The sequence below is a fragment of the Sorex fumeus genome, unplaced genomic scaffold (genome assembly GCF_029834395.1).
Source record: "Sorex fumeus unplaced genomic scaffold, SorFum_2.1 ptg000098l, whole genome shotgun sequence".
NCBI lineage: Eukaryota > Metazoa > Chordata > Mammalia > Eulipotyphla > Soricidae > Sorex > Sorex fumeus.
Window position 1 is genome coordinate 4,765,194 of NW_026606155.1, and position 15,346 is coordinate 4,780,539.

Genomic DNA, 15,346 nt, shown 5'->3' on the forward strand with positions numbered 1-15,346 from the left:
CGCCTACACTTTGATGCTTGTCTTTGATGCATCCTGTGTGCTTTACTCTTATTCTGGATGGGAACTTTCCTAGGGGCTGGGGGGACCATGGGTGGGGGGGTCGCTGCCTTGCATACAGCCAGCTCCAGTTTTTCCCCCGGCACCTCGTGGTTCCCCTGAGCGGTGCCGGTAGCAGCCAGCCCCGCGGGTCCAGGCCCTGGCACCAGCCCATCAGCCCAGTCACTGAGAGCACCGGGAGGGGCCTTGAGAGATAAGACTGTCCCGACAGCAGCCGCCGTGACCCGTGGGAGGCGGATGGCGCCAGGGCCGCTTGTGTAACTTGTGTTGGGGAGTGTTGGTTTCACTGCAACTCCCTTTTGCAGTTGGGCTCTTGAATGATTCCTCTGGTCTTTCCCATCAGACCGGGGGCCCTGCAGATGCCTCCTGCCCTTGGACCCGCCTCCCTGGCCACAAGCATCACTTTAACAGGAGAGGCCATGGGCTTACCATCTTGGGGTGCCTTTGGGGCATCAGAAGCTGAGTTCTTGGTGCTGGGATTCTCTCTGAAGGCCACGCCTCACTCCTGCAGAAATGAGGGTACAGGGGTCTGTGGAGGTCAGGGAAGGGGGTCTGTGGAGGTGGGAACGGGGGTCTCCATGTCATCTGCATTTGTCAGGGCTTCCTGGGGACTTGGTGGGTTTTGATCAGTGGCAGTGGGTCAGGGCACACAGGTGACGGCCAGTGAGACCCCTTGTCTGGCCAGGGCTTGCTCTGGCCTGACTGTGTGCTGGGGACAGGCCCGGCGTCAGTCTCTGGGCCCCGCACCTGTTGGGGCTCTCGGTTCTGGCCCGGGGCTGGCCGCTCTCCTCTGGGCCGTGGGTTCTCCCTGGGAGCTCGGTGCTCAGGTGTGTCCTGGAACTCAGAGTTTCTAAACTGATATGTATTCTTTCTTGTTGCATGAAAACCCAACCAACCTAGAGAACTTGTCACTTTAGCTTCCTGCCTTTTCTAGAGAACATTCTAGGGCCGGAGAGATAGTCCGTGGGTTAAGGTGTGTCGTGGCTGACCCGAGTTTAATACCTGGCACCCCAATAGGGACCACCAAGCTCTGCCAGGAGTGACCCCTGGGCACAGAGCCAGAATAAACCTGAATACCCCTAAAAAATACATAAAATAAATAAGGAGGGTGTTCCAGAGTCCTACGGCTGTGGTGCAGGGACGCTGGCCGGGCGGGCTAGCCACGCCCCCCGTTCTTCTCTTGCCCTGAGCCCTGAGGTCGACTTGTCTCCGTCTGGGAGCTGCAGGCGGAGGGGTGCCCACTGCACCCCAGGCTGAGCCGAGGAGGGGGGGGCGGGGAGCAGCGCAGAGTGACAGGAAGAGCCGCGCATCTGGGTCTGGGTTCGGCTGTGAGCTGAACGCCCCAGAGCCCTGTCTCTCAGGGGCCAGCACCCCTGCCCCGTGGCCTCTGCCAAGCTGGCTCCTCCCCAGAGAGTCCGGGCTGTGTGTGCTCCCACCCTGCCCTGCCCGTCCCTGCAGTGCTCCCGTCCCTCCTTGCCCGTCCCTGCAGTGCTCCCATCCCTGCAGTGCTCACATCCCACCCTCAGCTCCCAGCTCTTGAACAGGGTCACACCCTGTCTGAATTTAACAGAAGATTCCTCCCAGAATAGACATGAGTGACCCTGAAGTCACCCGAGCTCAGAGCCTTGGCCCTGTTGTGCCACCCCACCGCCACAAGGGTGTATCCTCTCCAGAACTTTCCTTCCCTCCCCCACATTGAGGGGCTTGGGACTTGCTCCCGGCTCTGTGCTCGCTGGCCATTCCCAGGGGCGCGGGGTCGGGGTGAGCGCGTGGTGCCCGGGCCCAGGAGATCAGACTCGTGGGAGAGTCTCGGAGGGCCCAGGTGGGGGTAGGGGGTTGCCTGGTCCCCCGGCCCATCCTGCTTGGATTTCTCTGCTGGCCAACAATCCCGTTTCCTCGCTTGGTCTCTTTCTCGGGCTACCCTGAAGCCCTTTGGCTCCTCAGAGCCCTTTTCCTGCCTTGGCGTCCTCTCCAGGAGGCCCCCCTGGGCCCTTGTAGAAATGACCAGAAGCCGACCTGGCATCTGGCTGGACGCCGCCTGCACCTTCCTGCATGTGGCACCCCTGGCCCAGCTGGGCAGCGTGTGGCTGCAGGTCGGAGCGCTGAAGGCTGGAGCCAGGTGGGCCGAGCCCGGCCCTGGGAGGCAGACTGTCTCCTTATCGAGATGCTGAGCGGACTCCTTGGTGGGGCTCGGGGGGCCCTAGCAGGAGCCCGGCTGCCTCCTTCTCAAGCCCTGAGCACAGCCTGCAGAAACACGTGGGCCTGGAAGAAAGCTGGATTTGGGGCCCCAGTTTGAAAAACATCCCTCTTGGGGGGGTCTGGGTGGCTGCGCTCCACCCCCCACCCTCATTACAGTGGACAGTGCCCTCCCCACCCTCCCAGCCCCCCCTCCCCCCGTGCAGTGGGCAGTGCCCTCCCCTCCCCTCCCCCCAGACCCCCCCATGCAGTGGGCCGTCTCCCCACCCTCAGTGACTGGGGCTTCCTTCTCCAGGTTCGCATGTTGGGGTCACAAAGACCCCCAGTGTTCTTGGTCCTGCCCTGCCCGGGGGCCGACGGGGAAGCCTTGGCTTTACCCAGAATTCACCTCGCCATCCACCTCAGCATGGCTTTTTTTTTTTTGTAAAGTTTTATTTTTTGAATCACCGTGGGAACAGTCACAAAGCCTTTCAGTTCAAGTCTTGGTCGGTCATACAATGAATGCTCAAACACCTGTCCCTTCACCGGTGTACATTTTCCACCACCAAGAACCCCAGTATACCCCCTTCCCCCCCGCCTGTGTGGCAGATTTCCACTTTATTCTCTCTCTCTCTCTCTCTCTCTCTCTCTCTCTCTCTCTCTCTCTCTCTCTCCATAGATCACATTCAATATTATGACAAAAGACCCAACATGATTATTTGGAATTTCCCCCAACATTCAGACCTGCCAAAAAGACATCATTCGATCATTTGTTTTCCATTGCTGATTATGAAGATTATATGATGTCGGGTGGCCGCAATAGCGGCCACGCTCAGCGTGACTTCCCGTGTTTTACACAACCACTGTCTCACACGGGGACTGTTTCATCACCCACGAAGATTCTGACCTGGAAGTAGTTACTCCTGTCCCCGAACCCCACCCCCGCCCTCGGCCAACACTCCACCAGTTGCCATGGGCTGACATTGGGCGCTGGAAGCCCCCGTGCCAACCTTCCATGGGCCCGATGGTGTTGGTCAGCTCGCTGACAGTCCATTGATTGGTGCTTAGGCCACACCCCGCTGTGCACAGGGGTCACTCCTGCCGGTGGTTCCCGTTGGCCACTGACCAGGCCGATGCCCTCCCCTCTCTGCTGCTGCTCGGGGCCCCTGTTTAATGTCGGGGTTCCATCCTGGAGGTGCCGGGGGCTCTCCCAGCTGCGTGCTCACAGTACTCAGGGCACCGAGCGGTGCTGGGGCTGGAACCCGGGGCCCCGCGTGTGCTCTGCTCCCCACTGTGGACGGCACCGGGCCCTCCCGGGGGGAGGGATGGGGGGTTTCGGAACCTCCTGCCTGGCCTCGTTGGAAGAATGTGGTTTCACTCTGCTTTTCCCTCCAGTCAGAATTACTCCAGGAGTCGAATCTGATCATGGCCAAGCTGAATTACGTGGAAGGAGACTACAAGGAAGCACTCAACATCTACGCCCGGGTGGGCCTCGACGAGCTGCCACTGACGGCCGTGCCCCCGTACCGTCTGCGGATGCTGGCCGAAGCCTTCGCCACCAAAGGTGCGCCACCCCGCCCCCACCCCCAGCCGGTCCCTTAGTCACTGCAGGAAGGGAAAAGCCCTCCTGGGCTGTCACGTTTCCTCTGGGATTTTGGTCTGTGTCTGAGCCGCTCCTTTTCTGTGCTTGGGGGCCCTGTGGCACCAGGGATGGGCCTGTATCCCTGCCGCCAGGCCGCTGGGCCACCTGACCCTTGACGTCCTGCTCTGTCCTTGGAACCAGGCCGGAGGCCGCATGATGTGATAGGAAAGCTGCCCTCAGGAACGCTGTGTCCTGTCCTTGGCCGGGACTCTGCCAGGTGCCCCAGTGACACTGAGTCCCGAGGGCCTGATGCTCAGAGAGCCTGGCTGTCTGGCCAAGAGCTGCCGGCCGGCCGCCCACTCTTCCTTTTTTCTTTTTCCTTTTCTTTTCCCAGGGGTGGGTGGGAGGCATGTGTATACGTGACTGTGCGCACGGCTTTCTCTTGGCAGGCCCAGGGACCGTCTGGGCTGCTGAGGATGGGACTTGGGGTGGCTGCGTACAAGGCAGGTGCCCTTCCCACTGTCCTGTCCTTCCGCCTGCCCCTCTGGCTCCCAGTGTTCTGGTTCTGGTCCTGCTGGAGGTCTCGCCCACCCCCCCAGGGCTTCTGTAAGTTTTCTGCCCCAGGGCGCGGCATAGGAGGGAGCTGTGCTGTCCCAGTTGCCCCGAGGGTGTCACAGTGCTCATCTGTAAAATGGGTGGGTCGCCCTGTAGGAAGATGATGGTGCTGAAGTCACACATTGTTCCTGGTGCACTCGACACTCTTCTGCTCTCCCGGCTCGTTCTTATTTTCTTGGAGGACAGAGGAGAATGCCCGGCTGTGCCCGGTGCGGGGGGTCACTCCCAGCCAGGCTGAGGGTGACTGTGTGTGGTGCCGGGGATCTCACCTGGGCTGGCCGTGTGCAAGGCAAGAGCCCTCCTCGCTGTGCGGTGGCTCCGGGCCCATCCTGACCCATTTGGAGTGCTTACTGACTTTTTGTTGTTGTTGTTGTTGTTGTTTTAATTTGGGGGTCTCCCAAGCTGTGCTCTTGGGGGGGGGGGGGCGCAGGGGCCACTTCTGGTGCTTCTTGGCCAATTGGGTTGGGCAACTCCATACTGGGGCTGAATAACAAGATGTTGCTCAGGGCCTGGGGCCACAGTGGGGTGCTCAGGGCCCACCTGGACTCGGGGCCATAGCAGGCACTTGAGTGCTGCTGGGACCTCTCGGGGGGCCACACGCCTGGTCCATGTATCTCCCCAGCTGCCTAAATGGGTCCCGGGCAATGCATGGGGGGCCAGGGCCACTCCAGGTGGTACTCGCCCGCCAGGCCATATGGTTTGATGGTGGGGTCTCCCAGGCCACACCCAGTGGGGCTCAGAGATCTTCAGACAGGGATGGTTTGGGGTTAGGGGGTGTTGAGGAGAGGTCTGAGGGCCGGGAGCTCCTTCTGGAGGAGGAGCGGCAGGTTCTGATGGGGGAAGGCAGCTGCATGCTCTTCACCGGGCCCACACTAGACCTGCCCACACCACCCAGAGGGCAGAGGGCAGAGGGCATAGAGGTGGGCACTCCTAGCGTGCCCGGTGTGAGAAGTGAGAGCAGCTCACCCCTGGCAAGGCTGGGGGAAGCACTGGGGGATGGCAGGAGAGAGGAGTCTCCAGTGGGGACGACTGGGGGGGGGGGGGTCTTGGACTAGACCCCAGACCCCCCAGGCTCCCTCCTGCAGCTGCAGTGCCCACGGCCCCCGAGCATCCTCAGCACCAGGTGTGTCCTGGCTGGGCAGACAACTGGTCCCGAGAGTTCCGGGTCTGGGCCGGGCTGGGCACTGCGTACCCTCTATCTGCCTGGATCAGCGTAGAGGGGCAGAGCTGGTGGGAAGTCCTGGCCTGGCCAAGTCTGCCCCAGGAAGCAGGTGTCCAGGCGGTCCCTATGGGGGGAAGGTGAGGGGGTGTGATAGCCGTGCCCGGGCTGGGGGGCTTATGCTCGGTGCTTGCTGGCCTCCAGCGGCCTGGACAGTGGAAATCTGCCCTGAGTCCATCTGCAGGGAGGCCACTTTGCTGGTCTCGAAAGAGCCCAGTAGGGCCGGCTGTCCCCTGTCCTGCCCCGTGGGCCTCTGCCCTCTCCTGGTGGGTGATGCTGCCCCTTCCCCAGACCTCTGCCCTCTCCAGTGTGACCATGTCTTTGGGGCCAGTGGGAGTCTTGGCTCGGCTGATGCCTGGGCCTGGGGACCAGGGTGTGTTCTGGAGGCTGGCTGGAGCCAGGGGGTGGCAGGGACAGCCTTGATGGTGTCGAGGCTTCTGCATGCTGGGGAGACAGACTGCAGGAGACAGGAACCAGAGCAGAACCCCTCACTGTCCAGCCTGGCCCACCCTGGTAGGTCGGGTGGCTGATGGGCTTTGTTCCCTGCAGGGTAGCAGGCCATGGCGCAAATGCACACTGAAACTTTCTGTGTTTGGGGCGGTGGAGTAGAGATTCACCCAGTAGTGCTCCCCCAGTGGTGCTCAGGGCTGACTCTGACTCTGCCCTCACTCCTGGGACCATTGGGACGCCAGGAACCGAACCCAGGTCTGCCACATACACACCAGACCAGTGCCTGGCCCCTGGGCTCTATGCACCCCCCGCATCGAGACTTTCTGGTGGGACTGCCTCCCCGTGGGCACCCCCAGGTACACAGGGGCCAGGGTACTCCCCCCGACCCTGACCCCAGAGTCCTTGGGGAGCCTCATCAGTGTCTGGGGTTGGGCCCACCCTGTCCCCATGCCAGCAGGAGGAAACGGGGGGGAGGGGGTTCTTGGGTCGGCTTCTCAGCTTCGGGGCACCTTGTCTTGGAGAGGGGGACTTTGGAGGAATTCATTTCCAGCTCTGCACTAAGCAGAGACCCTAAAACCACAAAGAGATGGATGGCATAGTGGGCTGGCTGCTGACACCCCATCCAGTTCCCCAAACCTGCCGGGAGTAGTTCCTGAGTGCAGGGCCGGGGGTGACCCCTGAACACTGCCGGGCGTGGCCCCCAACCCAACCAAAAAAATCCCAGCTGAGTTCAGGTCTCGGAGTCCTGGTGTCCACGGCGAGCCACGTGGGCTCCTTCCTGCTCAACCCCCTCGGGAATCCTCCGAACAGGGTCCCTCTCGTCCCACCGAGCCGAGACCCTCTCACCCCGCCACACCCCTTTGTCCCTGGGTCGCCTCCTGCTTCCGCCTCACAGTTCTGTTTGTCTTAGCAAGAAAAATGAACACATGTGCATGGCATGAAAATCAGCACGAGGACAAGTCAGGAGAGCAATGGAGTGCCCATTGCCTGCCCGTTGCCCGCCGTGCCCAGAGACACCTGAGTGGCCCGAAGCACCCCCGTCCCTCCTGCCCCTGCTCGGGGCCGCGTGTGGTGTGGGGGGTGGGGTACGTGCTCGGCCCCGGGGCTCTGCCTGGCCTCCTCTGGCCTTACCACGCATGGGATCCCTTTATTTTGTCTTTCATAACCATGAGAGGAAGCCTCATCTCATGCTCTGTGACCCGCTTTCCTCCGCCTCACTGCAAATCAGTTTCCGTGACAGTCGCCACTTTCCCCTGACGTGCCTGCATCCCGGGGGCGCCGCCATTTGGAGTGAGGCCAGGGGGACCGGGAGGTCGTTCCTGCAGTTTCACTGACCCGCGTGTGTGGTGAGCAGCGGCCTCCGGGCTTGTGTCTTCTGCAAGTTCTGGGCGATTCCCTGGGAGGTCGTCCCGGGGCGCGGGGGAGGGTTAGGGTCAGAGCTGTCCCTCCGTTCAGCCCTTGGCGTGGCTGTATTTGTGTGTTTTCACCTGAGTGGGGCCAGGTGAGGCAGGGGCGCAGCGCTTCCCTTCGGGAGCACGGCTGCTTCATCTGAGAGGGAGTACTTCCTCCTCGGTTTGTATTCAGAGTAGGCTGCTTGGGAGATAACGAAAAATATATAGGGGGCAGAAACACAGCACCGCGGGGAAGGCACTTGCTCTGCACACATCCCACCCTGGCCCTGTGCATGGTTCCCCAGATCCTGCCAGGAGGGAGCCCTGAGCACAGAGCCGGAGTGATCCCTGAGCACAGAGCTGGGAGTGACCCTAAGCACAGAGCTGGGACTGAGCCCTGAATACAGAACCAGGAGTGACCCCTGAGAACAGAGCTGGGAGTGAGCCCTGAGCACAGAGTCAGGAGTGACCTGAGCACAGAGCCGGGAGTGACTCCTGTGCACAGAGCCAGGAATGAGCCCTGAGCACAGAGCTGGGAGTGAGCCCTGAGCACAGAGCCAGGAGTGACCCCTGAGCACAGAGCCAGGAGTCAGCCCCAAGCACAGAGCCAGGAATTACCCCTGAGCACAGAGCTGGGAGTGAGCCCTGAGCATAGAGCCAGGAATGACCCCTGAGCACAGAGCCAGGAATGAGCCCTGAGCACAGACTCAGGAGTGAGCGCTGAGCACAGAGCCAGGAGTGAGCCCTAAGCACAGATCCAGGAGTGAGCACAGAGCCAGGAATGAGCCCTGAGCACAGAGCTGGGAGTGACCCCTGAGCACAGAGCCACGAATGAGCCCTGAGCACAGAGCCAGGAGTCAGCCCGGAGCACAGAGCCAGGAGTGAGCACAGAGCCAGAAATGAGCCCTGAGCACAGAGCTGGGAGTGACCCTTGAGCACAGAGCTAAGAGTGATTCCTGAGCACAGAGCCAGGAGTGACCCCTGGAACACGGCCAGGTGTAACCCCCCGCCCCCAGTTTTTTCACATACTTTTTTTTTTCAGTCATAGTTTTATTGATTTACCATTGGTTTTCAGTAAAATTTGATTAATTTCCTTTGGTCGCTTTTGATGCTACATTTGGGAATCCGTTGCCTAATCAAGATCTCGGAGCTGTTTTCTCGGGATGTCTTCTAAAAGTTTTATGCCTCGAACCCTGCAGTCAGGCTTAGTCATTTTCGAGTTAGATTTTACATGTGGTTCTGAGCTGAGCCGTCTACTTCATTCTTTCACACGTGACTGTCAGTTGAAAAGCTTGTTTGTACCCAGCTGAATTGTCTGGACATTTTTGCTGAAATCAATCAAACAATATGTGAGATTATTTTTGAATCTTTCATTCAAAGGGGATCTAAGGCGATCGAATGGCATCGAAGCCTGGAATAAAAGGCTGATCTGACATGTGAAAGCCAATCAACGCACTCACCACACCGAAAGGACACACAGGGCCTGAGAGATACAGTGCAGAGGGCTAAGGGTTCGAGCCCCAATGTCCCCTGTGGTCCCCTGAGCACCACCCAGAGTGATCTGAGCACAGAGTCAGGAGTCAGCTCTGAGCACTGCTGGGTGTGGCCCGAAAAAAACAAAACGGTAAGTGAAGCACAGGAACAATATAATCATCTCCAGACAAAGCGCTTTTTTGAGTCCGACGCTCTTCATAACACAAACCCGAGGAACAAACGAGAGCCAAAGCGGGATTGCTTCAGCCCAGCAGAGGCAGAATTTGAAAAGCCCAGAGTGAACCTTCTCGTGAACAGAGGAAGATTGAGTACCTCCCCCAGAGAGCCGTCTCCACCCGGTGCGTTCCCATTCAAGGGGAGTGGGAATTCTGAGGAATTCTTCAATGAGGCTCTGGCCAGGGTGATTAGGAGCTACTACAACTTAAGAGACACGAATGTAAAACAAAACAAACGCTGTGATCTTGTACCTAGAAAACTATGAAGACCCGCCTCTCCCTGCCACACCTACCACACACACACACGCACACACACACACACACACACACACACACACACAAATCTGAGTTATGCTGATGAGTCCAGCGGAGTTGCAGGGTAAAACACACAGTATGCAAAAACTCACTTGTATTTCTATCCACGAGCAAGGCACCATCCACAAATGAAATTAAAAAAAAAAATGTCTCTTTTAATAGCAGCAAACAGAGTTACTCAGGACTAAATTTAACAGAAGGAATGTAAGGCTTGAAAAACTACAGATATTTTTGAAAGAAGTTCAAGAATCCATCCCAAGGCCACGCACTGCGACCCGAGGCTGTAAAAATTCATCTCCAGAGTCACCATGATCCTTACCGATCGCCAGCAGGCTCGCTGGGGCGTCTGCACTCGGCTCCCGGGCTTTCCTTGGTGGCAAGTTTTCTTTGGTCTCTTTTTTGTGGGGGAGGGGGCGGGGCGAGGCAGGAGGGGTTCCACACCTGGTAGTGCTCAGGGCTCACTCCAGACTCTGTGCTCAGGGCTCACTCCCACTGGGGGCCTCCGGGGTTTGGGTATGAGGGATGGAACCAAGATCAGCTGTGTGCAAGGCAAGCGCCCGCCCGACCCACTCTGCTCTCTCTCTCTGGCCCCTGTAGGAAGTCAGAAAAGTTGCATTGGTCTTTGAGCCGCCCCCGGCAGTGCTCAGTGGTTACTCCTGACTCGGTGCTTGGGGAGCCGGGGATTGAAGCCTGTGAGCTCTGCAGGTCTTTGCTCCCCTCCCAGCCCCCCACATCCCTCCCCCTGCACCCCAATCCCTCCACACCGCCAGGTTTAAGCAGCAGTGATGAACTCGGTTAAGTCAGTAAGTTAGAGTGCTTGTTCCAGCCAGGGTGGGACCCAGACCGGAAGGGACGATGCCAGGACGGGGAGAGCCAGTCCCCGGTCAGCGACTCTGTTTTAGGGGGCCTGCCTTCTGCAGGCTGGGTCCTTCGTGCCTGTTCGGTCAGCCGGCAGGAAGCCCCGAGAAGGAAGCAGAGGGCACAGGGTGAGACTCCAGGGACATCCCCCACGCCCCCCTCCACCGCCCCCCCCAGCCCTTGGCTATGCCTCCTCTGCTACTCCAGCTGGGGTCATGCAGACCTGCACTCCTCCCCCCAAATGTAGCTGGACCCCGGCTCCTGCCTGCCTCTCCTCCGCTCAGGTCCCTCTGTCCTTCCCAGGTCCCAGGTCCGGGGAGTCTGCGGGGCTCAGCCCGCTCTCCCTCTGTTTTCTTCCCCCCCCCCCCCTCCACACACACACACACACACACACACACACACACACACACACACACACACACACATCTTGCCTTCCCTCTCGTTTTACAAGAACCAGGTGGGGCCGAGCCCAGTGTCCTGGGAGGGCCCTGACAGAATGGCAGAGGTACGGCAAGCGGCTCTGGAGTCACGGGGCGAGCATGTGGGTAGTTGGTGTCGGAAGGGGGTGGAGGGAGGACCCCGGAGGTTGCAGGCCAGCCGCTGGCTGGAGGGCACTGAGCCTGGTGATGACATCTCGGTGGCCGCCAGGGGGAGCTGTGCAGGACCCGCTCACAGTCTGGGCTGCTGGACCGTCACAGGCTCCCTTCAGGCCAGCTCAGGGGCTGAGCCGAGCGAGGAGGCCTCAACCAGGCAGGGAGACCTTCTTAGGGCCCGGCGTGGAGCCAGGAGCTCGCCCTGACCAGAGAACGAAGGGGAGGTGGGGCTGCGGACAGGCCACAGTCCCTGATGGTGGTCCCTGGGCTTGTGCCCCCACCCCCGGCTGATATTTATGTCATCAGGGCCCCCCTGTGGGCCTGTGGGGAAGTTGGGGCACGGCCAGTGGCCCGAGCATCTGGGAGCTGTCACAGGCCATCAGAACCCGCCCCCCCCCCTCCCAGCCCCACTCCCCACTGATGCTCCTGGAAGCTTCCTGTGATCCCACAGAGGGCAGCAGTGGCCTGGGCTTAGGAAGGTGTGTCCTGGGCTGGCCTTGTGGGCCCCCCTCCATGCCCCTCCCCCTTCTTCCTGCACTGTCTTCTCCAGGCTGCCCTTCCCCCTTCCAGAACCTTCCCTAGCTCTCCCTGTGGTCTCCTGCATCTGGGAGGAGACCCACAGGGCCATGGTGCCCCCAGCCCCCCAGCCCTTCCCGTGTGCTGTTCAACTTGTTTCCTGCACCCCCCCTCGTCTCCCCTAAACCAGCCTGGGTCATTCATTCATTCATTCACTCATTCATTCATCCGTTCAGTCAGCAGGTGGTGAGGGCCTGGGCCAGCCTCGGACAGGGGGACGGTGCCTGCTGCACATAGGGGGGCTTGTGGTAAGGGTCCCTTCCTTCCCCATGAGCGGATCCCTGGGAGACCCCTCCCCTGACAGCGCACACGTCCTTCAGGCGGTGGTGAGGCGTTGTCAGTGGGTTCTGAGATCCTGCCGGCTCTGGATGAAAATAGATCTCGGGCTGGGCCAGATACAGAATTAGTCCGTCTCCAGCTCCTCTCCTGCCTCCGCGCCTCCCGCCGATCTGATCACACAGCCTGACGCCCCCACCGTGGGCTTTATCCGCCCAGCGGCCCTTTCTCCCCGTCCTCCCCTGCCACTGCTGCCCTCCTCCCCCCTGAGGGGCTGGACCCAGACTCCAGGACTCCTTGCTGCAGATGCAGGACTCTGGATACAGTGCTCTTAGACCACCTGCCCTCTCTCGACTTCCATCAGTTCCAGACTGCTCTTAGTATTCCTACCCCCTCCCCCCCTCCCCCGTTCCGGATCTCGAGGAGTGCAAAGAGTGTTCCTATTTGGGAAGTGCAGGGCTCTGGGGGAGGTTTCTAAGCTGGAGGCCCCTGCTGGCTCCGAGCACTGTGGAGACCAGAGCCAGCCTGCCAGGGGGAGGAGCTTCAGCTGTGTGAAGGGGCAGAACACAGTCCCCTGGACACCATCAGCATTAAATCCCTTCTTAGCACCCCCTCCCCCATTTCAGAGCCCTTCCCCCAGTCTTTTTACTGCGGTGTGGTTTTGGGGTCACACCCGGGGATGCTTAGGGCATACTCCTGGCTCTGCACTCAGGAATCATCCCTGGGGTGCCGGGGATCAAACCTGGGTCTGCCCATGCAAGGCGTGTGTCCTCCCTGCTGTACTGATGCTCGGGTCCCCTCCCCTGCCCCACACTCCCATTTCCTGTGGGTGGGGCAGGTGTGTCACTTGAGCAGGCACTCCCTGGGGGGTAGAGGGGGACTTAGGAGGGGGTCACCAGGCCTGCTTCGGGGAGACTTACCTTGCAACCAGGGGCTCCCAGAGCCATTGTGGCCGGCCGTGGCGGGAGACTTAGGAGACTTCGTTCTCCTCAGCCAGCACAGGCGCACTCTCAGTCTTCTTTTTTCAACCACTGGATGCCCAGGGACCACCTTGAGCGACCTCCAAATGTGGGAGGCGCTGCTTGGCCAGTGGCTGCGCCTGGGCCTGCCGCTAGAGGGCGTGTGAGCTGCGTGGGTGTGTGAAATCCCCTCAGGCCAACCTCTCCAGCCAGCTGCTTGCAACAATGTATCCATGGGCCCGGCTGGGAACTTTGTATCCGTGAGCCCCCCCCCCCCCACCCCCGGAGCTGATGGCTGCTCTCAGGACCCACTGGGGGCCTTTGTGCATCCGGGGTGCAGCCCCTTGGCAGCCGGCCTCCCCAGGGGGCTGCCCGGGCAATCCCTAGGCTTGCTTCTGCTGGGTAATTTTGTTTTTTGAGGGGAGAGGACACACCTGGCACTGCCCAGGGCTTCCTCCGGCTCTGTGCTCTGGGGTCCTGGTGAGATGGGGTGGGGGGGGAACGACCATATGGGGTGCCGGGTATTGACACTGAACAGCTGGGGGTAAGGCAAGGCAAGTGCCCTACCGGCTCTAGCCCTTCTATCGCCCGCCTCAGCCACGTGTATGTGTGTGAGTGTGTATGTGTGAGTGTGAATGTGTAAATGTGAGTGCATGTGAATGTGTGTGTTGTGTGATTGTATTGAATGAATGTGTATGAGTGTAAGTGTGTGAGTGTGAGAGTGTGGGAGTGTCTGTATGTGTGTGTGAGTGTGTGTGTGTGTGTGTGTGTGAAACCTCTTGGTTTCAGGAAGGAAGAGTGAGTGAGTGAATGTGTGTGTTTCTGAAAGAAAAACGGTGCCAGAAGGATGGGCCTGGCCCCAGACACCTAAGAACCATGATAGCACCCACAGACACGGGGCCGGGGAGGGAGGTGGAACTCCCTGGGTGCCCCCTCCCTCTGGATCAGGCAGCTTCAGCCTGTGTCCCCCTACCCATGCCCACCCTCCCCTCCACCCAGGGCCTTGCCCATGCCCTGAGCAGGTGCAGCTGAGCCCTGTGGCAAGCGGCCGTCCTCAAGGGCCAGCCCCCTGCAGCTGGGGCCAGCATGCTGGACTCTCCTGGGAGCAGCTTCACTCTGCTGAGTTTCCTTCCCTGGGCACTGAGGCCCCTTTACCATCCTGCCATGGGCTGGGGGCGGCGGGCACCTGGGGTCTTATGACTATGTTCCTTGCTGCATCCTGCATCGGCAGCTCAGCAAGGGAAGCCGAGACACGGTGTGTGTGTGTGTGTGTGTGTGTGTGTGTGTGTGTGTGTGTGTGTGTCTTGTAGGGCTCATGCAAGTCTGTCGCTGTTCATTGTGTTACTTCATAACTTTCTAAGAAAATGATTCTCCATCCATTTGAATGCAATGAAAGAAAAAAAAAACAGTCTCCTAAAGCCTGGGGCTGCAATGGGCCCACTGCCATTCCCCCTTCCCACATCAGGAGCGCCCCCTACCCTGGAACCCAGAGGTAGACAGACCGCTGCCCTGGGCTCTTTCCTGGACCGGGGTCTGGGTACTTGCAGTCCTCCCTGTGCTCAGCCATGGCTGCATGTGGCCCTCAGCGGTCAGAGGGCCCAGAGCCTGGCTGCCCGTGGGCTAGGATCAGTGAGCCTGGGTTGTTGCTGAGTCAGTTCCGTCTCCTGTAGCCACATAGGCGGCCACTAGTGGTAGGGTCCCACATCCAGACGGCCCCGGTGGCTTTGGGGGTGTCACACTCCCCCCCCCCGCGGTGCCCGAGGGTGTTGGTAGCAAGGGGTGGCACATGCCTCCCCTCCCTGAGCCTCGGCAGGAAAAGATGGACTCCTGAGACCCCCCACCGTGTGGGAGGAGGCAGAGGACAGAGGCCCTGAGCCACATGCCCTCCCTGTGCCTCTCCAAGGTAGCCTGTGTCTGAGCATTTGCGTGTCACTCCTCGGGCAGCCTGCGCCCAGTAGCCCCAGCTCCTCCTCTACTGGAGACAGTCCTGGGAGCAGCCACCGGGTCCCTCTGCCGCCTGCCCGCTCCCAGCTGTGCTGTCTCCGTGTGCTCCTGTTGGGACCCGCTTAGCCGGAGAACTGTCATGACAGGCTCTGACTGACTTAGGCCTCCTCCAGGAGCAGGAAGAGCAAAAAAAAAAAAAAAAAAAAAATTAAAAAAAATAAGATGCTTTTGTCAAAGATTACATCCCCGGAATGAGGTTAGGTCTCCGGAATATAACCGTCAGGAGGTGGGCTAGATGTTGTCGGCCTAAACAACGACAACAAATATATGTGTACTCTTCAGGTTATCAGGGCTGGAGCGGTAGCACAGTGGGTAAGGCGTTTGCCTTGCACACGGCGGACGTGGCCGACCCGGGTTCGATTCCTCCGCCCCTCTCAGAGAGCCCAGCAAGCTATCGAAAGTATCTCACCCGCAGGGCAAAGCCTGGCAAGCTCCCCATGATGTATTTGATATGCCAAACACAGTAACAACAAGCCTCACAATTTGTTGTGAGACGTTACTGGTGCCCGCTTGAGCAAATCGATGAACAACGGGAGGACAGTGCAGTGCAGTGCAATAGGTAATAAA

General features: G+C 59.8%; 1 protein-coding gene across 5 annotated transcripts in view; it reads left to right on the forward strand.

Annotated features, from left to right (window-relative positions):
* Nucleotides 1-15,346, forward strand: part of TTC7B (tetratricopeptide repeat domain 7B) — a 202,127-nt gene that overhangs the window by 21,252 nt on the left and 165,529 nt on the right. For 4 of the 5 annotated variants that reach the window (XM_056133269.1, XM_056133271.1, XM_056133270.1 and 1 more), the window contains exon 3: nt 3,628-3,796. In XM_056133269.1, coding sequence (XP_055989244.1) covers nt 3,628-3,796 — 169 coding nt within the window. The remainder of the gene's footprint in view (nt 1-3,627; nt 3,797-15,346) is intronic. The other variant, XM_056133273.1, reaches the window with a different exon arrangement.